The following is a 23,510-nucleotide window of genomic DNA, read 5'->3' as shown; positions in this document are numbered from 1 at the left end:
ACTACTAGTACCACATAATACTACTACTACTACTTCTTTGAGAAGCTTAAACAATTCACTGCTTGCTTTTTATGAAATTTCTTCTTTTATTTCATTTGTAATATATAGAAGTGAGGTGTTGTCTATTCTGTTTGGTTTATTGAAAGCTGACAATTCAAACATTCGAAAGGTGAGTGTGAATATCATGTACAGACCAGGATATTGACGCGTGGCCTGTCTTATGGACGGGGTTGGATATCGATAACCTTTAAAATACTACTTTGTATTTGATTGATAGGCTGCTAGTTTTGCTGTAGGTAATGCTGCATATCACAGTGACACATTATACACTTTTCTTGTTCCTGTTATTCCTCTACTGGTGGACTTGCTGTCTGATGCTTTACCTAAAACTAGATGTAACGCGGCAGGTAAACGATACTGAGATACTCTTGTTATTATTGTTATTGTTGTAGCTTTAGCTGTTCGGTTGTTGTTGCATTCTGATGATGTTGTTGCTACGTGCTGCAGATGTAGCTGCTACTGTGGCTGCTGATGTAGCTGCTACTGTGGCTGCTGATGTAGCTGCTACTGTGGATGCTGATGTAGCTGCTTCTATTGCTGCTGATGTAGCTGCTACTGTGGCTGCTGATGTAGCTGCTACTGTGGCTGCAGACGTAGCTGCTACTGTGGCTGCTGATGTAGTTGCTACGTGCTGCAGATGTAGCTGCTACTGTGGCTGCTGATGTAGCTGCTGATGTAGCTGCTACTGTGGTTGCTGATGTAGTTGCTACGTGCTGCAGATGTAGCTGCTACTGTGGCTGCTGATGTAGCTGCTACTGTGGCTGCTGATGTAGCTGCTACTGTGGATGCTGATGTATTTGCTACTGTTTCTGCAGATGTAGCTGCTACTGTGGCTGCAGATGTAGCTGCTACTGTGGCTGCTGATGTAGCTGCTACTGTGGCTGCTGATGTAGCTGCTACTGTAGCTGCTGATGTAGCTGCTACTGTGGATGCTGATGTAGCTGCTACTGTTTCTGCAGATGTAGCTGCTACTGTGGCTGCAGATGTAGCTGCTACTGTGGCTGCTGATGTAGCTGCTACTGTGGCTGCTGATGTAGCTGCTACTGTGGCTGCTGATGTAGCTGCTACTGTGGCTGCTGATTTAGCTGCTACTGTGGCTGCTGATGTAGCTGCTACTGATGTTGCTGCTACTGATGTTGTTGCTACCTGCTGCTGCTACTGTTGCTGCTGATCTTGTCGTTGATAATGTTGCTGCTGATGTTGCTGCTACTGATGTTGTTGCTATCTGCTGCTGCTACTGTTGCTGCTGATGTTACTGCTACTGATGTTGCTGCTATCTGCTGCTGCTACTGTTGCTGCAGCTGTAGCTGCTTCTATTGCTGCTGATGTTGCTGTTACTGTTGATGCCGATGCTGCCTGCCGCTGTTGATCTGTTGTTATACTGTGGTCGTTTTTGCAGTTCGGTTATTGTTGTCTGGTGTTAGTAGTATAGGGAATGGGGGTTCCAGCGCAATCTCAACACGGGGTAAGACCCGCGTCAAAAATCCATCTACGGACGACCCCCACTCCAAGTGTGGTTGAGGGCAACAGCGCACTTAAATATGTTAGTCTATATATGGAGTGCGAAGAATGTAAGAGAACTTTTAAGAAAGAAGCGGATTTGAAAAAGCATTTGAAAATGAAGACGAAGTGTATGAGCAGTTATGATTGTGGATGTGGTAAGAAGTTTGAGACTAAGGTTAAATTGTTTTGGCATTGTCAGGACTGTGAGTACGACTACGACGACCTAAAAAGTGCTTGGTATTAGGTATAAAATATTTCCTATTATATAGATGGAATCCCAAAGCAACTTCAGCACGGTGTCAATACCCGGTAACGGTGAGATTGACGTTAGACAGTTTTGGCGTCAGTCAGAAAGGAAGGTTAAAAGGACTCTCCGAAAAGGTATAGAAGAATTAGGAGCCCTGAAAGCGAGCATAATGGTAGAAGTAAGTTTGTCAAAAGACGAGGTAATGACGACAGCAATGTTGCGATCAAAGTCGTTAGTGATATTAGAATCCACGAATCTGGATAGGTCACTCAGTGAAGCCTTAGAAGCAATAATGGAGTCGCTGTCTAACTACACGAAAGAAGGATCGGGTTGGACAGTAGAGGAGGTTGAAGGAATAGAGATAAGTATAGCCAGGTACGTACCCATACGAGGGGGGAGTTACGTACCGCTACCAACGTGGGTAGAAAGGAAGAAGGCTATTGTAAACGTGAAGAATGAAGACAATCGATGCTTTATGTGGGCAATCAGGTCTGCACTGTATCCAGCAGAGAAGGATCCCTGTAGGACAAGTAAGTATCCCACAGACGATTTAGAGTGGGATGGTGTGGAATTTCCCATGCAGTTGATAGACATCCCCATATTTGAGGAAATAAACGATCTAGCAATTAACGTTTACGGAGTCAGAGAGCAGACGATAGTACCGTTAGTTCTGTCAAAAAGTAAAGGAGAGCGCGTACATTTATTCTACCACGGCGGGCACTACTCATGGGTTAAACACATTAGCAGACTATTCTACAGACATACTAAGCACAAAGGCAAAAAGTACTTCTGTGACTGCTGCTTGCTGTCATTTACATCCTTAAATGCCCTAAAGAAACACGATGAGATCTGCCGCGGAGTCGAAGAAGTGGCACAACGGATCCAGATGCCCACCAACAAAGAGCTTTCATACGCAGACCATCAAAAGCAGATGCAGGTACCTTACGTGATATACGCAGACTTCGAAGCGTTGATAACTAAGGAAGAGCAGAAACGTGGTGCCACGAATAAGGTAGGATTACACGAGATCTGCTCCTTTGGTTACATAGTAGTCAGATCAGATGGTAAAGCAAACCCTCCTGTGATTTACCGAGGTAAGAACGCAGCTAATGAGTTTCTAGAAGCATTGCGAGAAGAGGAGGGGGAGATTAGAGAACAATTAAGACGTCCAAAGAAGATGGAATTTACCAAAGAGAACCAGGAGGCTTTTAACAAGGCAAAGAAATGCCACATTTGTCAATATACGCTTCTCCAGTTTGGAAGACGGGCCAAGAAAGCGTGGGACGAAGATGGAAAGTATCTAGGAGAAGCTCATTTTAAATGCGGGAAGTATGCTAAGAAAGGTGAGAAGCCGGGAAAGCCCTCCACGCACTGCATTCACTGCCACAAAGCATTTGTTGAGGATTTCTATGTGGATAAGGTTAGGGATCACTGCCACATCACTGGTAAATACAGAGGAGCGGCTCATTGGAAATGCAATATAAACTTCAAAGTAAATCCAGACATGGAGATTCCGGTGTTCTTTCACAACCTCCGCGGTTACGACTCCCATTTGCTACTACAAGGAACAGACGGCTCCGACGTCAAATGCATACCCAACAACAAAGAGCGCTACATGTCCGTAACTGTGGGTAAGCTAAAGTTCTTAGATTCGCAGCAGTTTATGGCGGACTCCTTAGCAAACCTCGTAAAGTATAACACCAACTTTCCCATTTCCAGTCAATATGGCGCGGAAAGGAAAGGAGTCTACCCATACGAATACATGGATTCCTGGGATCGATTCAAAGAGTCCCTACCACCCAAAGATCGCTTCTACAGCACCCTAAACGAGTCCGGCATAAAGGATGAGGAGTACCAGCATGCGTTAGACGTGTGGGAAAAGTACTCCTGTGAGAACATGGGGGACTACCACGACATCTACCTAAGGTCTGACGTAGTGCTGCTTGCAGATGTTTTCCAAAGCTTCAGAAAGATGGCTATGGAATATTACGGATTGGATCCCGCTAATTTCTACACGGCTCCTGGGCTCAGCTGGAGTGCTTTGTTAAAGAAGACAAATGCGCAGTTGGATCTCCTAACGGAATACGACATGTATCGGTTTATGGAAGACGGTATTCGTGGCGGCGTATGCGGGCCCAGCCGACGTTACGCCCGCGCAAACAACCCCTTAGTAGAGCACGACCCAGAGAAACCAACCACATACATTTACTACCTGGATGCGAATAACCTTTATGGTTGGGCAATGTCACAGTACCTACCTGTGAGAGACTTCGAATGGGATCCAGTGAAGCCGATAGACTTCTACATGCAGGTAGGAAAGGAGGAAGACAAGGGTTACGTTTTAGAAGTGGATCTGGAGTACCCAGAGCGCCTGCACGACGAACACAATGAGTTCCCCTTAGCACCAGAAGCGATAGAGATACCATTTAAGCAGCTAAGTCCGCTGCAAAAGCAAATGTGCCCTGGTTACAAACCGTACAGGAAACTAACTATGAACCTGATGGATAAGAAGAAGTATGTGGTACATTACCGCAACCTGCAGTTCTACGTGCGACACGGAATGCGCGTAGAGAAGATCCACAGAGTCCTAAAATTCACGCAGGAACCCTGGATGCGCCCCTACATTGACTTTAACACGCAAAAGCGTACCGCAGCGAAAAATGACTTCGAGAAAAACCTCTTCAAACTGATGAACAACAGCGTGTTCGGAAAGACAATGGAGAACATCCGCAAGCGCGTAAGCGTAAAAATAGTCAGCACCAAAGAGGAAGCAGAAGCATACGTGTCACAGCCAGGCTTCGTTAGATACGTAGAAATGCTGAACTTCTACGTGATTCACATGAAAAGGGCAAACCTCTTACTAAACAAGCCCGTTTACACAGGCTTTACGGTGCTGGATCTATCGAAGCTGCTTATGTATGAGTTCTACTACGATAAGCTTAAGCCAAAGTACGGAGACCGCTGTCGCCTCCTGTACACAGACACCGACTCCCTAATTCTAGAAGTGCAAACGGAAGACGTTTACAAAGACTGCCTCCCCGACATAGACGAGTACGACACCAGCGGTTACCCGAAGGAGCACTTCCTTTACTCTGCGAAGAATAAGAAGGTAATTGGGAAGATGAAAGACGAAATGTTAGGAAAACCCATAGTAGAGTACGTGGGTCTGAAACCAAAGATGTACAGCGTGCTAAAGTTAGACGGCGTAGAAAAGAAAGCTAAAGGCGTAAAAAAGTACGTGGTTAAGAAGGACATTACGCACGAGTCCTACCTCAACGTATTACGAACACGCAAGGAACAGCGGCATAAGATGAACAGCCTGCGCAGCTATGGTCATCAGATACATAACGTCACGCAGGAGAAGGTGTCGCTGTCTGCATTTGACGGTAAGCGATGGATGTGTGATGACGGAGTGCATACGATAGCATTCGGACATCACACGATAAGCAGTTCTTCCATGACGAACCCACGTGTGGGGCCATCGTGAAGATAATACAAGATGGGCTGACCCTTCTTAGCTATTACGCTTCGGATCTGGTAAGTTTCCAAAGACCAATTAGGATCCGTAGCTCTTTTGGATCCTCCTTCTAATTCACCCGGTCCGTAGAGATATCGGACTGTGACATTACCTAATTTTTTTTCATGGGGGAAGACCGCCCTCGAACTTCTGACGTAGGACTTGTGTTCCACGTGTTTCTTTTTTATGGCATCCCTGGGTTTCATTCCCGTAGCCCTGGCCGCCTCGTTGTTCAAAGCCGCGACGACCTGGGGGAGCCTCTGAGTCCATTCCCTGTTGCGTTTGGAGGGATCTTCCAGCTCTTTCCAATACTGGTACCCAAAGAGGCGCTCGGCCAGAGTCTTATTGAATCTTTCGACGATGCTCTGACCCCTGTGGTACTCTGCCTCAGCTCTCCTAATCTTGGTGTCGTGGTCTTTCAGGGTCTTAGTAACCACGCCCATAAACTCTGTCCCCGCATCCACTTGCAGCAGCTTGGGCCATTTCAAGACGCGCTTATAAATCCTACCTAGGGCTTCTGCGACTTCCCCAGAATCCTTGCTGGTTATGGGTTCGGCGTCCTTGTATCTGCTTGCGATATCAACTACGGTCAAAGCGTACCTATAGGTCTTTTTTCTCACCTTGTCATGCGGTAAGAAAAGCAAATCCGCCTGATGAACTTCATTGGGGGCATTTACGGTAAAGCTGGGCCTGGGAATGTACTTGGGCACGGGAAGATAAACCTGCCAGAGGGTTTGTTTTTTTAACCAGTTCTTAGCCGTTTCATCTGATACCCTGGCCGCGGTCGCGAGTTTCTTGATGGCCGACGCTCCTTTCCAATAGCCTTCAGGCCCATAGTAAATCCTCTTGAGTTTATCCTCTACGCGGCCCATTATATAAATTTGATTCAAGCGAAGGATAGGACAAGATTGATCTTGCGTCCGTTAAAATCCACCGTCTTTCCGTCCACCTTAATGGTGATGTTTATGCTTTCTACCAAATTAGACAAGTCATAGCTCAAAGAAATGGGAGTGTATTCTACCAGGTCAAATGGATTACCCTGAGGTAGAAACTTGGACATAAGAGAAGACTTTCCTCCATTGTCGTAACTATGGACTAAATCGCAATAGACTTCGTAAGAGGATGCGACTTTCCATTTCACAGGTATGGCTGTGTTGGTAATCGTCTTGCCCGAGGCACATAATAAAGATCCCAATGGGTCAGACTTTCCAAAAGTCATTGAATAATTTGACATATTATGTTTGAGGGTCATTTCGTGCGGCAATCCTGTGGTGAGAGTATAACCGTGTTTTGCTAATTCCTTGGCCAGTGTGATTGGCGTATAATGTCCATCGGGCAGCAATACGGCTTGATAGTTAGATCCTCCTGTATGCTCAGTGACTATGCCCCTAATCAGGTTATACCAAGAATTGTACAAAGAGCAACTAACCAGCCGAACCTTATGGGCTTTAATGGGGGGATTTAAATAAGTGGTAAAGTTATTTTTATCGCTTTCCAAAAAGACGATCATATATTTCAGGAAACACAGTTCCCTTCGTTAGAGCAGATACGCCAAAGCTACGCCTCCCGCCAGCCCTGCGACTCCTACAAAGACCAATTCATTGTCTTTTTGTTTCTTAGAAGGCTGATAGTAATCCTTAAACTGAGGCTTTCTTAACCCCGTTAATGCCGCGGGGTGTGCTTGCGCATAGAGCTTAAAGGCGTAGTCTGTGTTTTCGAAGTTCTTATCCGCCTGCATCTTGTCTTGGTAGTTCTTGTCCAACCAATCCCTGTAAGCTTGTCTTTTTTCATTCCAAGCCGCCACGTCCCTTTGATATTTCTCCAGCGCTAAGTCGTGTCTCTTCCTTTCGGCGGCTAAATCTCCGCTGCGATCACCTCTAACTAATCTATCCAAATACTGACCACCATAATTAGCTCCAGTGAATGCTAAAGCTGCAATAACTCCACCTGCGACTAAGCTAGCCATTTATACATTAGGAATGTACTTTTCCTTCTGTAGGTAATTCTTTGCCATGATAGCCCCGCCTACGGCAGCGGTCATCTTAGCAAAATTAGCGAAGCTCTTGCTTGGGTCTTCAGTAAAGTCTTCTTTGAGCACTTTCTTACCTACCCAACCAATACCCGCAACGATGGAAGTAATGATAGCTGCTTCTTCAACAGTTTTCAATAACGCGGTTGACATTATATTACAAAGCGAGAAGGAAAATCTAGGTCGCCGCGGGTGATAAATTTACTCCATTTCAGGGATCTTACTTTTTCTAACCTCCACAGGTGCGTGATATGTTGGTGGTTCTACTTTTGGCTTTGCTGCCCGCCATTGTAAGTAAAGGCTGCCTGCAGCTATGATGACTCCTAACGCGCCGATGACGTACCCAGGATTAATAAAGGATTCCTCTTCTTTTTCCTCCACCTTTTCCTCCTTTTTTGCCTTGTTCTTTTTATTCATCTCCGCGAGCTTCTTTCCGGCAGCGACTCTGCCTGGAGATTTAGCCTTGGTAATCTTGGTATCTTCTACGGGTGGTTGTTCTTCGGTGCCACTCATCTTATATTAAGGGACTTGAAGGACTTGACAAGTAACTTGATGACGACTTGACAATGACTTGGCAATGACTTGACAACGACTTGACTAAGTACTTGAGGTGACTTGACAACGACTTGACTAAGTACTTGAGGTGACTTGACAACGACTTGACTAAGTACTTGAGGCGACTTGATCAGGTACCTCAGCAAGTGCCGCCTGGAAGACCTTTTCGACTTCTCTGTCCTTCTTGAAGTCCTTCCAAGACACCAGTACCTCCTTCAAGTCGACATGCTGAGCTACGTGAAGTGCCGCAGAGGCGACTGCCATTAACTTACCGCACTTCAAAGACAACCACCCGCAGGTTATCTTAAGTTCTTGGGATATGACATAGTCATCTCTTATGTCCTTCTGTAGTTGCTCCACGTCGTCTATGGGCAGTGCAAGTCCAAGCAATTTAGTCGCAAGTCGGATAGCGGAGTCTGCTACGGCGTCCGTGGTCTTACTTGCAAGGGCGGCCTCGTACCTCTTATGGAACTTCTTAACTTCCTCTTCTGACAACTTATTAACTTGCTCATGGGTAAGTTCCTTGCCTATCATTTCTTTACACTTCCCCGAAGACACAAGGATGTTAAGTTGTTCCTTAAGGTTACTTTCGTCTAACTGCGCGGGGACTTCATCTAAGAGCTGCTCAATGTCCATATATGTTAATGGAATACGGAAACCTCAAAGAGAAGATCATCTTGGAATGTTGGTGCGTTTTTAAATGCCGCATGTATTCGTGTAACTGTTCCTTGGATATCTCACCGCCGTAGTCGCTTAAGATGGTTTCCAGGTCAGACTTGCTCGGAGTATAAAATACGACAAGTGAACCTATGTTTTCCCTGAAGGGCTTAGAGACACTGGTAAGCTGCTGGGAAAGCAACCAAACGCTGATATTGTCGTGTCTACCGCTGAAGGCGAGTTTAACGAGCTCGGAGGTGCGCTTTTTTACGTCGTCCCCGCAGGCAATGTCATCCAATATGAGGAGCGTCTGCGTATCTTTAGGGAATTGCTTATGCCAGAACTTCAAATGGCTGGATAACTCGTTAGGGTCTAAGATATCTATAAAGAAGTCGTCATCTTTCACTCCTATGCCCGTCCAGGTGCGGTTATTCACGTAGGTGGGGCATAATAGCACTATGTAGTCGAAGCGGTATCTAAAGGGTCCTAATAGCTGCTCCACGACGAACTGGGTCTTTCCGCAGCCGGTGGGTCCTACTATCAGAGCATTGCAGGGAATATGGTTCGGATCCATTATATATACGATGGACCCAGTGGACGTAGTTAGAAGGATTGCCACCGACGCAAAAGATAAAAGAGACACCATAGAAATGCAAAGGGAGGAGATAGACCGGTTAAAAGAGCGCGTGCAGGAATTGTACGATGAAATGTGCGGTCTGAAGCGTGCAGAACGGTTTGGCGCGCTGATAACGATGGCAACGTGGGCTAAGGAGTCCGTTAAGGACTTCATGCGATATCCCCTGTAGAATGTTGACAATAAGGTTAAATCTTTGTTAAGGATGCCTGGAAACTATTTCAAAGAGTGTCTCAGCATGTTGACAATAAGGTTAAATCTTTGTTAAGTATATGTGGAAACTATTCCAAAAAATGCCTCAGAATGTTGACGCTTAGGTTAAATCTTTGTTAAGACGTGCCCTTCAAAGGGGTTCTTATTTTTATTTATTATTATTAAATATCCTTAATTATTCTTAATAATAATAAATAAAAATAAGAATGGGATTTGAGACTCTTTGCACGAACCCTACTTTACTATTTTAAGCCGCCTACTAATCCTTACGGGCTTTCCACATATACTTAACAAAGATTTAACCTTATTGTCAACATTCTAAGACACTCTTTGAAATAGTTTCCAGGTATCCTTAACAAAGATTTAACCTAAACGTCAACATTCTGAGACACTCTTTGAAATAGTATCCGGGGCAAAAGAGTCCATTAAGGACTTTATGCGGTATCCCATATAAGGGTTATTAAATCCTTATTATATATGGAGTGTGAGCGGTGTAACAAGGAGTTCAGCAGCAAGCAAATGTTAAAATACCACCTGGAAAAGAAGGTATGCGCTAAGAAGGCACGCGAAAGGCGTTGTAAGGAGTGTAATCGACTCTTTAGCAGCGCGCAAATGTTGGATTACCACGTGGATAACCGCGTTTGCCTAAAGAACGTATGTGAGCGCTGCGAGGAGGACAAGAACGACGAATGGCATCGACATCGATGCCGCGGCAATTACGACCTACTGAGCGTGGCTTGCGAGGAGCACGGCGACGTTGCTGCACGATGTTGCCCAAAGGAAACCCAAAGGAAGTTAACGCGCCGGAAGAAGGAAATTGACCAGCGCTTTGCGGAGTTTGACTGCGTCGAAGGCGTAAGGTGGGAGGATAGAGAATATTGGGAGGCAACTTGTGAGCGCTGCGGCTGTCAAAGAAGTGACCAACATGTTTGGCAGTGCCTCTACGACGGCCAAGGCGGTTTCAAGGAGTACTTAGATCGCTTCGAAGCTTGGCATGCCGGCAATGAGGCGGCAAGGAAAGCCCGTAGAAGTTAGAAAGGACCTAAGATAGTAAAGTAGGGTTTGTGCAAAGAGTCTCAAATCCCATTCTTATTTTTATTTATTATTATTAAGAATATTCGATAATAATGAATTAAGGATATTTAATAATAATAAATAAAAATAAAGACCCCTTTTAAGGGCGCTTGCATAATCTAATAATAATAAATAAAAATAAGGACCCCTTTTAAAGGTATATGCTAGCGCAGCTGCCTTTCTGGGAGGCATTCTAATTACCCTTTCAATATATGGACTGTATTACTTGCGAACTACCTGCCGACTGCATTACCCCTCGTAAGCCGCCGCGTAAAAAATACACCTGCCTTCATTGCGACAGGGTATTCTCCGAAGGATCCTTTGTGGGGCATTGGTGCTCCGCGGATCCTAAAGCGCAGCGGACTTTAGCAGACGCGCTTAACTACAAAGAGGAGATGGAGTGACTGTTCTTTCAATGTCAAACTTCCATCGGCCATTTACCTTACCATAGCTGCGTAAGTGGGTGAATTCCTCGCCCTGAATTACGTACCGCACGCAATCCGGCGCCCAAAGGGAATATTCCTTGCCTTCTAAGTCTTTGAGGACTAACCGTAAACGGTCGATGTCTTCGAAGACGACGTAATTTTTTATTTCGTATACTTTGCCGTGGACGAGATCACGCCAGTGAGTCAAGCTGAGCTTCATTATACCTATGGAATATCTTTAGGTGCGTTTTCAAAGTGGCGTAGGACTTAAACCGCTTTACACAGCCCTTACAGGGAATACGAATGCCATCCGCGTAATCCATCAGGGCACGGCAGATGATGTCGTAATCGTTGCTAACCATCGTTAGGTAACCATTTACGTCAAGCTGTGAGATTTTCTTAGATTGCTTCGCGGATAAGACGCCGTTTCCTTTTGGGGTTTTCAACTCAATACACAACCCGCGGTATTTCTTATGCGCATTTAGGATTAAGAGGTCGGGTTGACCGGCTTGGTAGCCTTTTCGCCAGCAGGTTATTCGCTTGCTGTCTGAATCTTGAAGCTCGCCAAGACCCGGCGCTATGATGAAATCGGGGTAAAACCTACGTATGTAGTCGACTACCTTCGCGTGTAGGTCGGCTTCATTTTCGATCTTGAATACTAACTTGTTTGGACCGTCGAAGCGCTTGTTCATCGCATATTTACCCGTCTTTCTCAACGCGGGTAGGACTTCTTCGAGGACCCAATCTTGGAATTCTTCTGCCTTTGCCATCTTCGAGGAGAATATCAACTGATACAATCCGGATTCGTTCACATACAGGGAATGTGGGTGTGAATTGGAAGGGAGGCGATTCACCTCCATTCTAAGTTCGCTAAGCCTTACCTTGTATTTATCGCGAACGTGCACCTTAATTGCATCTTTTGGGCGTTCGTAGCCCAATGCGGCCGCTACTTCCTTTGCTTTGAAGTACAATTTATCGCCTTGCACGACTTGCAGTTTCGTACCGTTGCTTTCAAATACGCGAAGCATTGTATATTCAAGAAATATTTTAACATTGACGACTTCATTCCTCAGCCGTCCTAGTAGGCAACGCTTTTCAATTGGTTCATTTCTACGCTTAACTGCGCGTCAGACACGACGAAGACGTAGCAGTTTATTTTATCACCGTCGCCCGCGGAGGCATTCTTGGTGCGTTTGATCTCCAATGTTATGCCATCCTGCGTATTTACTAGACGGAGGCCTTGACCATGTAGGTCTTCGTCGTTAATGGTGCGCATGTCAATCCACAGCGCATATTTGTCCTTAAAGAATTCCTCAGGGCTAATTTGGTCGCCAAACTTGCGCATGGCCTCTCTGTACACGTCTGCGGGCTTTATCCCCTGGGAGTAGACCTTGTTTGGAACGCCGTTTATGTTGACCCCCACGTTAGTAATGTTGGGGTTGTGAAAGGCCTCGGAGTCGCGCTTACCGGCTTCGTAGGGTTTGGCAAACACCAGCATCAACCCCGTGAGACTTCTTCGGGGGAGGTTAATGCTTTGGTTGATAACCTCATCCGTCTTATCCAAGAAGCTAAACGTCTTATACATCACTACGTGGTCGTAAAGGAATGCCTTGCCAGAGCTGTACTCCATGCCAGCGCTACGGGCCAGCTCTTCGCTGTACACCGTTTCGTACTGTAATTCTAAGTTGGTAATAGAGTATGGGGTTGTTGTGGTAAGTGCAGTGCTTAGCCCACCAATGATGTTATTAGCATCTGCTAAAGTTACTTCAAACTGCAGTTCGGCAAGCTGTCTTGGGTAATAGACACCGTGATTCGTGATTACTTCAAAGTCTAATGGTATGACATACTTACTACCATAGGCTGTCTTTATTCGCTTTGCGTCTGCCACTGCGGTTTCTCCGCTGCCGTCAGTAGGTTGCGTTTTCGTAGGTGTGCGAACCTTACGTAGAATGACACTACCAATTCCTTGTTCTATCCTTTGCGCGCGGTCAAAGGCTGTCAACCATAAGTCTTTGTACGTGGTATACAGATCGTACCTATTTAAGTCCAGCAAGGATTCCCCGGCGAACTTTACGCGCATCTTAGAAACAATGTTGCGACCCACGTTGTTAACGATAATCCTTTCATCTGTGGGGCTTGACTGTACCGCTAGGTCGAACCTTAAAGCCAGGGTGCCAGGAACCAATACTAGGTTATCCGTTAGGCGGGGAACGCCCACATACAGGGTTTCCCCTGGCTTAGCGCTAGAAGGGGTAAAGGTGACCCGGTGAAAGGTGCGTTCCGCTTTCAGCCCGCCAACCTGCTTAGGTAATACGTTGGGATTTAACTTTGAGCTTATCATATATAATGGAAGTAGAAGGAACGGATTTTGACCCCCTTACCGAAGAAGGCCAAGTCGATATTAACGATGAAGAATTTGATGAATGGACTAAAAACGCGGGGGCAAAGCCTTTGCTTTACGACATGGCCTTGATAAGCAAGTATGGCAATAGGTGGAAAAGCTTCAAGGCAGCCTTGAATCGCATGTGGCAATCAAGGAACCGCGGCAGCCCCGTCCCCGAGTACTTGGAACTTCAAAACACAGACGAAGCAGCCGCGCGGGAAACCGTAGAGTGGGCAATGCAAGAGCTAACGCAGCGCTACGACAACTTTGATGCTGACGACGTAAAGCTTACGGAAAAGGGAAACAAAGTCCTCATAAGCGTCCAAGACTTAAGATTTCCCGACAAAGACCGCTGGACAAAACCGCAACCCCTCTTTGATGAGGAGGGCAACGTTAGGGGCGACGTCTCAAGATTAAAAGGCTTTCAGCAGGCTACTAGGAGCATGTTAGAAAGGTTGCAAACCCTGAATGAAAAGGTTGCGCTAGAAAGGCGCGCTATCGAACTGCAAAAGGCGCTGGAAGAAAAAGAGGCGGCGTACGAAAAGCAAAGTCGACTACTTGCTAATGCTGAGAAGAAGTTTAGTCAACGAGACGTAAGAATGGAAGAAATGACGAAACACTTAGATCAGGCTTTACGTGATCGGGATAAAGCAGAAAGGGAGTTGGAGGAGGCTAAGAAATCACATGCTCCGACGGCGGCGTTAGAAAAAACGCTAAAGGAAAGGGAGTCAAGCTATAAAAAACAATTGTTGCGGCTGGGTCAAAGTAAAGACGAAAGCATACTGCAAATTAAACGAGAAGCCGAAAAGGCTTTAGATGAAAGGGATACAGCTCGACAGGCTTTTCGCCTTGCTCTGCAGGACCTAAACATGAGTCAGGAGGAAGTTAGGAAATTACAAACCACCATAGAGGGTTCTTTGGTGGAGCGGCGGCAGTTAGTTACTGAAATCAACATTAAAGAAGAGCAAATCCAGCAAAAAACTCAGGCCATCGAAGACCTGGAAAAAAACATATCCGAAAAGCAGGAAATAATTGCGGACCTAACTCGTACCGAAGAAGAAAGGGAGGCTGCCCAAAGGGAATTAGAAGCCCTTCAGGAGAGAGTTGCGGAATTACAGGCGCAAAAGGACAACCTGGAAAGAGAATTGGGGCTTACCACCAAGGAAAAGGTAAAAAGAGCCCTTTTGAAGTATGGCGTTCCACTGGCATTTGCGGTCGCTATTTCGAGCGTAGTAGGAGTTATCCTATCCACGCTTAAGGCTACGGGCGCGGGCGTAAAGAAATTAGGCAATGGGCTGACGGACTTGGGAAAAAAGATGGCAGCCGGTCTTCCTGGGCTGCTGGGTTCGGTCGTTTCCTTGGCACTTAGGGCCGGCGGCGAACTGTTAAAGTTCGTGGGGAATAACATTTGGATCTTGGTCGTCGCTATTGGAGTGGTACTCCTGAAGAAGATGAAGGGTTAATCTTATCCTTGTGTATTACTGGTGGCTTATCGTCGTCGGGCGCCCGAGGCGTCCTCGACTGGGGATAAGTAAAGATAGTATTCGCGCCGCCTTGATAATTTGGTATCAGGGGTAGGGCAGTCATAGTAGAAATGGGTTTATGGCACCAAGCAGCATCAGCGGAAGCAGCGCCTTGACCATTTATCCGAAGGTAGGCAACGTCGTTGGGAAGAACCTGAAGCTTCGCGTATTGACAATTAACTATCATATGAAAAGTTATCGACGTTATGTCCTCTGAGCTTTGCGGTGGGGGCTCCGACGAGAAATGGGTCGGGTTCCTATTATTATCTTTTTTTCTGTAAGGCAGTAATGAATAGTCATTCTCATCAACAATCCTAAACCCAGCATTGCACGAATACCCCGTGTTAATGCTAATAGTACACACGATTAATCCCAAGCCCCCAACCTTCACCCACAGCCCGGTGTCATACCAATGCTGTTCTAAGTATTCCTTCTCCTCCAAATAATGAAGAAACCAATCTTCCTTCGCGTGTGGGTTCATATATTTCAGGGAATAAATTCCCTTCTATAGACTCATTACCGTAAGAGTGCTAATGGTCTTGTGATTGTAGATAGTATCTCTCTGATTTTCTATGCTATTTATGCAAACACTACCAGAATCGTCTACTCTTATTTGCAGCTTTACCTTCCCATGGCAATCGGCGACCATGTGGAAAGTCCAAACCGATAGATTTTCGGCACTGCTGGGGTTGGGCTCTACGGAGAAATGCGCAGGCTCCCTGTTGTTCGTCTTATTTCTCATAGGCTGCAGTACGCCATTCTCATCCAGGAACCTAAAGCCGACGTTGGCATGGCTGCTCGTACCAATGCAAATACTGCATATTATCAGCTTCTTTCCTGAGTAGTTCAGGTCCACAGACATCCCCGTGACATCAACCCAAGATGCCTGGGTGTATTTTTTCTCGCCTGTGTAAGTCGTATAGACACAATCTACTCCAGCTACGTAGGGGTTGTTCATCGCCATATGTAATAGCTCAGACCAACGCCTGCGGCGGCTAAGCCGGCTTTTAGTAAGTTATGGTCATATTCCTCAGGTATCGCAGGCAAAACCTTCTTCTTTACGTTCTTTGGTGCGGGCTTTTCTACGTGCTCCTTCTTAGGCTTCTCCACGAAATGGGGGATGCTTCTAAGAGTGTCAGAGTTCACGTCGTTCGCCCCAAACTTCATGTCCTTGGTAGCTCGCTGCAGCTTATTGTTGTAACCCACGACGGAATTGGCGTTGATAACCAAATTACTTGGCATCAACCAACAACCAGGCGACAAAGCGTAATCCAGTCGCACTTTAGACTGCTGCACTGCAAGTTGATATCTCTGCACCGACTTAGAGATCTCATTCTCAATAACAGCGCTTTCGAAGAGGACAAGGAATACTTGTTGCGTTTCCTGCGACGCACCGGAGGCATCTACGATGGGGCTGCGAGTGCTAACCTGGGCCCCTAGAATGCAGTAAACAAAGGCTTCGATGCTTCGATTAATCCTTGCGAGATTCTTTAGACCAATGCCCTTTGCGGCAAAGAAAGGCGCCCAAGGATATTTCTCTTTGCTTTCTATGAAGTAAATCAAGTCACCTTTTGACGCTTTACCCCCTAAGTCGGAGAATTCCCATCTGCTAGGATACCCCATACCCGGAGTTTCTATGCTGGCGCCAACATACGAAGCATAGGTGTAAGTCTCTCCTAAACCATGGGCGGCACCCTCTTTGTTGCGAAAATCAGGGTTGGTAAGCTTAAACTCATTCCTTAATCGCTCCCATGCGACTTTGTCATATTTGTTATCCTTCGGCTTAAAGATAGTGTCACTAGGAAGCGGTGCTCCTAACTCAAACAATATCCTACGAATAGTAAAAGCAACATGAAATCGCAGGAAAGGAATATGGAACATGTCCGCGGCTATACCGCATCCTTTAGTAGCAGCCCAGACAGCAAAGTTTAACTGCTGCGGCCAATACCGCATGTTGGGACCTGATAACCATTCTCTGGATTCTTTCCCTGAGGTATGTTTCATGGCAGTTTCTCTAAAGATGTCTCTGACTTTTATTTTGAAAGTCGTAGGGCCCACGGGGATTTCTAAGGAGGTAACCATCTTAGCAAAGTCATTTGCGCCACCTTTGTTATCGTAAAATGGGTAATCCTCCGTTGCCGGTAATAAATTCTCTGGAAAATTAGGCTGCCTTTCTTTATGCTCGGGTTTTGGGTTCTTTGGCTCCAAGTCCGCATTGCTGTACATTCTGGAGCCGTTAAAGTAAATCCCATCGGGTCTCCTTTCGAACTTACTAGGGTCTGCATGCGGAAACATCTTCCTAAAGGCCCTCCAGTTCCAGTAATCCCGGTTGTCGTGATGTGGCTGCTCCTCAATATCATTCCCAAAAGCGTCGTACATTAGTATATATAATGGATGTTATACCTTCAGCACCTCAGTTGTACCCAGATGTTCCCTATACTACACCTAACGAACTAAACGCCGAAAACTTTCGTCTGAATAAAGCGAACTTAATCCTGGCTTACTTGGAAGGGCAGGCAAAACACTATGAAAAAGTTAGAAAAAAGTACGTTAGAGCCCGGAGTACGCTACATAAGATTGCGATAACTTCAGGATCCATATCTGTTGTGTTAACGGGCTCTGGCGTTGCTACTTCGCTTACTGGGCCGGGAATAATCGTTGGAGTTCCTTTGGCCGGCGTTGGGGCAACCTGTGGTATTATTTCGGCTGTTGCTACGGGCATTATGAAAAAGCTATCCACGAAAATATCCAAGCATGACACGACAATAGCTCTATCTAGGGCTAAAGTAAATACTATTACCGATCTTGTCTCAAAGGCTTTGCGTGACAGAAAGATAGACGACGTAGAATTCTCGCTTATTCTGGCCGAAGAAGACAAATACGAGAAACTAAAGACGGACATAAGGAATAAAAAAACAGTCGTAAAAGATCTTTCCGAGGAATCTCGCAAAAAGATCTATCAAGAAGCGAAAGAAGAGCTTCAAAGAAAGCTTGCTCAGTAAATATCGTGACAGGATTCTATTTACATATTGAACGTCAGTCTGGAAATTACGCGTAATATTTATGCTATTCGCTCATCTTATGCCATAAGATTCACTATCTTCTCGGAATCCATCCTAACAGGGGGTGGTTGGGGTCAATTTCGTAAAATATTTCGTAGATTACGTCAGGGTAATAAGGAATATCCTTATCCAGCCGACAAAACATCCACTCGGCTTTTGTCATATCAGAAACCTCGGGAATAGACTTACCGGTAATTTCAGACAAAAGATAGGGAATAGCTTTGTAATATTTCCCTAGTTTTAATTTTTTCAACGTTTTCCGTAGACTTTGCGGGGTTGTCTCTTCTAAGTGGTCTATGATTTTCTTCCTTACTTCGTTGTCTAAATATACCAGATGTAAACCTTGGATATGACTCATCCAGTCCCTGAAGTATTTTATTCTCTTATATGGCGTTTTCTTACGACCTCCATTGGCGTAATATTGCTCTTTGGTAGCATTTGGTACGGCATTACGAATATTCTTACCACACTCGTAACACTGTGCTGACGTGTCGTCTTCTATTTGCATTTTCTTACCACAACACCAAAAGGGTTCTGGCTTAGGTACGATAACTTTAGGTCTTAGACAAATTATGCAAAAGTCGTTAACGAACTTCTTACATTCTTCGCACTCCATATATAGACTAACATATTTAAGTGCGCTGTTGCCCTCAACCACACTTGGAGTGGGGGTCGTCCGTAGATGGATTTTTGACGCGGGTCTTACCCCGTGTTGAGATTGCGCTGGAACCCCCATTCCCTATACTACTGGTGTTTGTGTCGTCTGGTGCTTTTGTTGTTGCTGATTTTGCTGTTGCTGTTGTACGGCTTTACCTGATGGTAATAATGCTGCTGTAGTTGTTACCTGATGTTGCTGCTGCTGCTACTGTTGCTACTGTTGCTGCTGCTGCTGCTACTGTTGCGGATGTTGCTGTCGTTACCTGATTGTGATGATGTTGCTACTGCTACTGCTGCTAATGTTGCTATAATGTTTCTGTGATTGTTACTGTTGTGTTTGCTCTAATGCTGTTTTCGCTGACCATCGAACAAGTAGCTTATTGTTTCATCATCGTTGAAGTATCGTTATTTTGTATTAGGTGCCCTTGGTAATCTAGTCAGACATTCTCCTGTCTTGTATACACAACTGATCAAAGAACAAGCACCTCATGGGTAAGGCAATTCTGTCTAAAAATATCCATCAATCCTTTATTTTAATTTCATTTTAAAATATTTTTGTTATCATTTGTTAGCATTCTGAAGATGGCTTGTAATGATAGTCATCCTGATGCCAAAATCGCAGCCCTTAAAACCCTCAGATTATACTGTCGGAACCCCACGTGTAGAGAGGTATGACTTGTCAAGTATTTATTGAGCTTTTATTGTTATTCCAAGGGTCTCCAAAACTCACAGGACAGAAAAAATAAATACCATAGCTGAAAAGAGCTTGTTGGAATTCTAAAGGCGAAGTTTGTAGACAATAAAATCAAAACTAGATGTGAATTTTTAAAATTCGAAATTTTTTATGAAAACGTTCGTTGAAGGCATCTCTTGCCTCCAGCACACTTTGCTAGTTTTGAAGTTATTTCCTTCACACTTCACTATTTTACTAATTTTAACAAGCTCTTTTCAGCTATCGTTTGTCTGCCTGATAAAAGCTCTTGTTGTTTATATTTTATGTTTTAAAGTGTAGTGAGGTGCCACGCGCATTTATAGATAGCTTCCTTCACCTCTCGCTATTTGAAGAACCGCTGACCCGTTTTACTGCCTTGAACATGCATGCCCCGTTTCTATTTCAAACGGATTTTGCGCCACTATTTGATGCATTTTTCTTTTCTTTGCGAAGGTTTTGGTTACAATTGGTATCGAACAACAAATTTTACGAATGGTTGACAAATCCCGCTTATCTATCGCCTGCAGTCAAACATCCAGCGTACCTCCCAGTCCTTTAAGTGCGCGGACAGGTGAAGACGCCGTGTCGGAACATTGTACGCATATCTTAAAGAAGCTTAAGTCACGTGATCGATAGGACTATTTCAAAGTTTTACATTTGTAGATATGTATATAGTGTGGGAAGATGAGCTCAGTATTTATCATGGTGTGAATCATAAATAATTTAACTTATTTTTGTAGATAGAGTTCAAGATTGGAAATTATGTTAAAATAAATGCGTGGTCGTACACATTTTAACGAGTTTTCCTTAGCGTAATTGAGTTCAGTAGATAAGAATGCTTTATTTTCAAGAGTTTTTATAATTAAAAAACGTGTTTAGATATATATATATACCACACTGAGAACTGAAAACTATACGCTACACGTTATTCCTAATAAAGAAAAGATTTTTATAATATTATTTCATTTCAATATTGCTGCCGCTGTTTATATTACTGACCTGTTTTGTAAACATGTCTCTACAGCTCGACTTTTTCTCTCTTGCACTTTAAAACGTGATTTAGCCATTTTCGACTTTATCTAGCGCTTGATTTGACTTGAGATGAAGAGATGCATATTATCATATCGACATGCGAATTTGCGCCAAATAGGTAATAACTTATTTTTATTATTTTTATTATTAAGAGACGATGCTTGGCGCACCATTTCTCTCCTGTTTTCTGTCCTTGTCGGGTTTTTTTCATACCGAATAAGACGCGAATTAGTCATTTTTGACTTTACCTGTTGTGTGATCTGACTTAAAATCAAGGACAAGGCTTTGGCCCAACATTAATCTACCGTTTTCCTAACGTTCTTGGCGTTTTCTCACAGTAATAAAGGAAATGAATTTGTAACTTTAGCTCGTGCGTGATTGAACTGCAAACAACATGCTGTAATATTAGAATTAAAGTAATATGGTAAAGAAACTCGTTTTCACATACTTAGGTTGTCTTATCTCTTTCTGTTCGGTGAATACGACACGTAAGGAGTATAATAGGTTATTTTCAGTCAGCCCGCGATATTTCATTACCATTTTAAACCTGATATTGTTTGTGGTTGGTAATCAATAATGATAAGAGTAGATCGCAAATGATTCGTCTTCTTTATTCGTTCTTATCAATGCCTAGCACTTAACGCCCTCTATAATATTCTAAATCTTTATAAAACCCATGTTGCATATCGCGCTGTTTTCTCTCTCTTGTCTTCTCTGATTTCTTTTTATCATCGTTTTTAGAGTCACTTTTATTCGTTTTTTATTTTATTATTATTTTTCCTTTATTTTCAATACACATTTTGATCCGGAGTGTCATTACTATTCATGTAACCCTTATACACATTATAATTTCTTAATAATCAGCGTTCGCATTTTTTCATCTACTCTTTGTTCTTCTCATTCATTTATTATCTTATTCATTTTATCCTAAACTAGTTTTGTTCTTCTCTGCTTCCATACACATGCATCTTCTCGTGATTACCCAATCCATCCCTTCCACTTACTATATATGCCTTGCTCTATAAGTAGCATTTTTGATATCTCATTTCTTCACATTCATTTCTTCATTCATTTTATTTCAAACTACAGGGCCGTAGCCACCGGTACGGATGGTCCGGTTTCAACCGAACCAACTTTCGGGAAAAAATATGAGAAAAATAAAATAAAAAATGTAAGAAAAATAAAATAAAAAATGTAAGAAAAACCGAAAGCCCTCGAAAACCGAACCAATCAGAAATTTGTGACTACGGCCCTGAACTAGCATTATGTTTTTCCTTGCTTCAATATAATTTGATTTTCTGTAGTTTTATTATCATCCGACCACTTCCACTTTATAGTATATACTTTACTATTTTGCACTAATATAGCTCGTGCTCGTTAAAACTACTCAACACTTGTCTTCCACATAAACCCCACTTAGGTAAACCCATCATTTATTGTTTTCACTTTAGCCAACCTTTTAGCATCATTACCTTTAAAAGTATTTGAAAGCTTTCAGATGTAATTAGGCTTTCAAAGCAGTGTATCGGTGGCTTTTAATGCCACTCGAAGTTTGTATATTGAAAAAATAATCGGCTCTCAATAGAGTATAGTACTCGGTGATTTTCAAATTTTGATTCAAAACCGCTGTCTTTTTTGTTATCGCGAGACTTGATTATTTTGCCTAGGATCTGAATTCGTTAACATTACGCTTATTATTTTAAAGTGGTTCTCTTTTTGAGTCAGAAACAGCGCAAAAGTATTTACAGATTCCGCGTACGATAACCCTTTTCCCAGAGTTCTCGTTTTCAACAAACATGTTCTTGTTGTTCAAATTTTTATTCTCAGGAAAAAAGGTTGAACCAGAATGACACTTATCTAAACTGAAATGCATAGTTATGTTTTTTAGTCTGAGATGCCGCACAAAAATATCATGACTTTCTGAGGGAGAATGGCGGAACTGGTTGTTGTTATTTTCACATTATACAATTATTTTCTTTTCACGCAGAGAATTAATTCGCGTGTAGATTTTCATCAAGGACTAAAAGACGTGGAGTTCATTAGATATTAGATATTTTCCATAGACGGTCAAGAATAATAGGATTACAATATGATCTCTTTTTTTTTCCTTCCTCCGCAAAGATCAGCTTAAAATCCAAATATTGATTATAGAAACCTCTACGTTCAATCTAGACGCTATAAATATTGAAATCGTAAATGCCATTTAAAAAGGCACGGATTTATTATTGAGAGCCACCTGAAAATTATCAGTTATGGTAAGGCGCGAACCCTGACTAATAAACTTGTTATTATTATTATAATTATTTAGTGTTATCCTCGGGAACCAAGGACGAATTTATTTTATCTACAAGACGTGCGCATGAGCGAAAAATATAATTTCAAATTTTTTGGTCAAAGTTTCAAAGTTCATTGAAGCTAATCTTGCACTAGCTTTGATTCTTGTTCACTTGGCTGGATTAGTAAACGAGCTCAAGAGGTGGCAACAGGAAAACCTGCAGAACGACCAAGGTCAAAATATTTTGCCCACAAGACCGGAACAAAATTTGGGACTGATCCCAGTGAGGTGTCGCAGTAGAATCAAAACCACCCACTACTAAGACACCATCCCACACGTTTTGCAATTTGCACCTGTCCTATAACACCAGTACCATCACTTTAAAGCCGAGACATTTGGTGATTGAAAACCTCTTATCACTTGTGGAATACGGCTATCAAATTTCGTGACATCGATCATCGGTTGAAAGAGCGCAAGACGTCATGAATGTCTTGCAACCTGTCCAGAGCGTCCTACGGAATGTTGTAATTGTCAAGTAACCTCTCGAGACCGACCAGGTACCACCTGTTATGATCGACCATCCATTAAAATAAGGCTTTATTCTCTTATTCTTGTAAATACAATTGCCAACCCCTCCCCACTCAGTGCCAAATGTTCAAGGCTCTTATAAGCTCCTTACTCGGGTCTTTCTTGGTGTTGCAAACGATTTGTGTCTACTTGGACTAGGATTTCACCAAACTTCAAACAGAACCAAATGAGATCAAATGGGAACGCAAAACCTCATTGCTTAACTTGCAGTTTTATCTTACGCCATGCACTTTGCCATTGAATGCTAGACCGGAGTACAGTATCAAGTTTACGTGTAAAAGGTTCTCGAATGAATCTTTCCACCATGTTGCGTAATTTGATTGTTCTGGTTTCATTGCTGGGTCACTTGATGCTTTATTCAAAC

The 23,510-nt window shown here is 43.6% G+C and overlaps 1 protein-coding gene across 1 annotated transcript in view; it reads left to right on the top strand.

Moving 5' to 3' along the window:
* LOC116306686 (serine/threonine-protein kinase 36) overlaps positions 1-20,176 on the top strand; it is a 39,293-nt gene extending 19,117 nt beyond the window's left edge. The window contains exons 29-33 of the mRNA XM_089026856.1: positions 109-169; positions 278-407; positions 18,959-19,031; positions 19,112-19,208; positions 19,705-20,176. Coding sequence (XP_088882982.1) covers positions 109-169; positions 278-407; positions 18,959-19,031; positions 19,112-19,208; positions 19,705-19,887 — 544 coding nt within the window. The 3' untranslated portion in view covers positions 19,888-20,176. The remainder of the gene's footprint in view (positions 1-108; positions 170-277; positions 408-18,958; positions 19,032-19,111; positions 19,209-19,704) is intronic.
* Positions 20,177-23,510: the final 3,334 nt, after the last annotated feature.

This window comes from Actinia tenebrosa, unplaced genomic scaffold (assembly GCF_029948245.1).
Source record: "Actinia tenebrosa isolate PJP-AT-01 unplaced genomic scaffold, QUT_ActTen_1.0 PGA_scaffold10__47_contigs__length_13832649, whole genome shotgun sequence".
NCBI lineage: Eukaryota > Metazoa > Cnidaria > Anthozoa > Actiniaria > Actiniidae > Actinia > Actinia tenebrosa.
The sequence above is the reverse complement of the archived record's forward strand: the minus strand, read 5'-3'. Positions and strand labels throughout refer to the sequence as shown.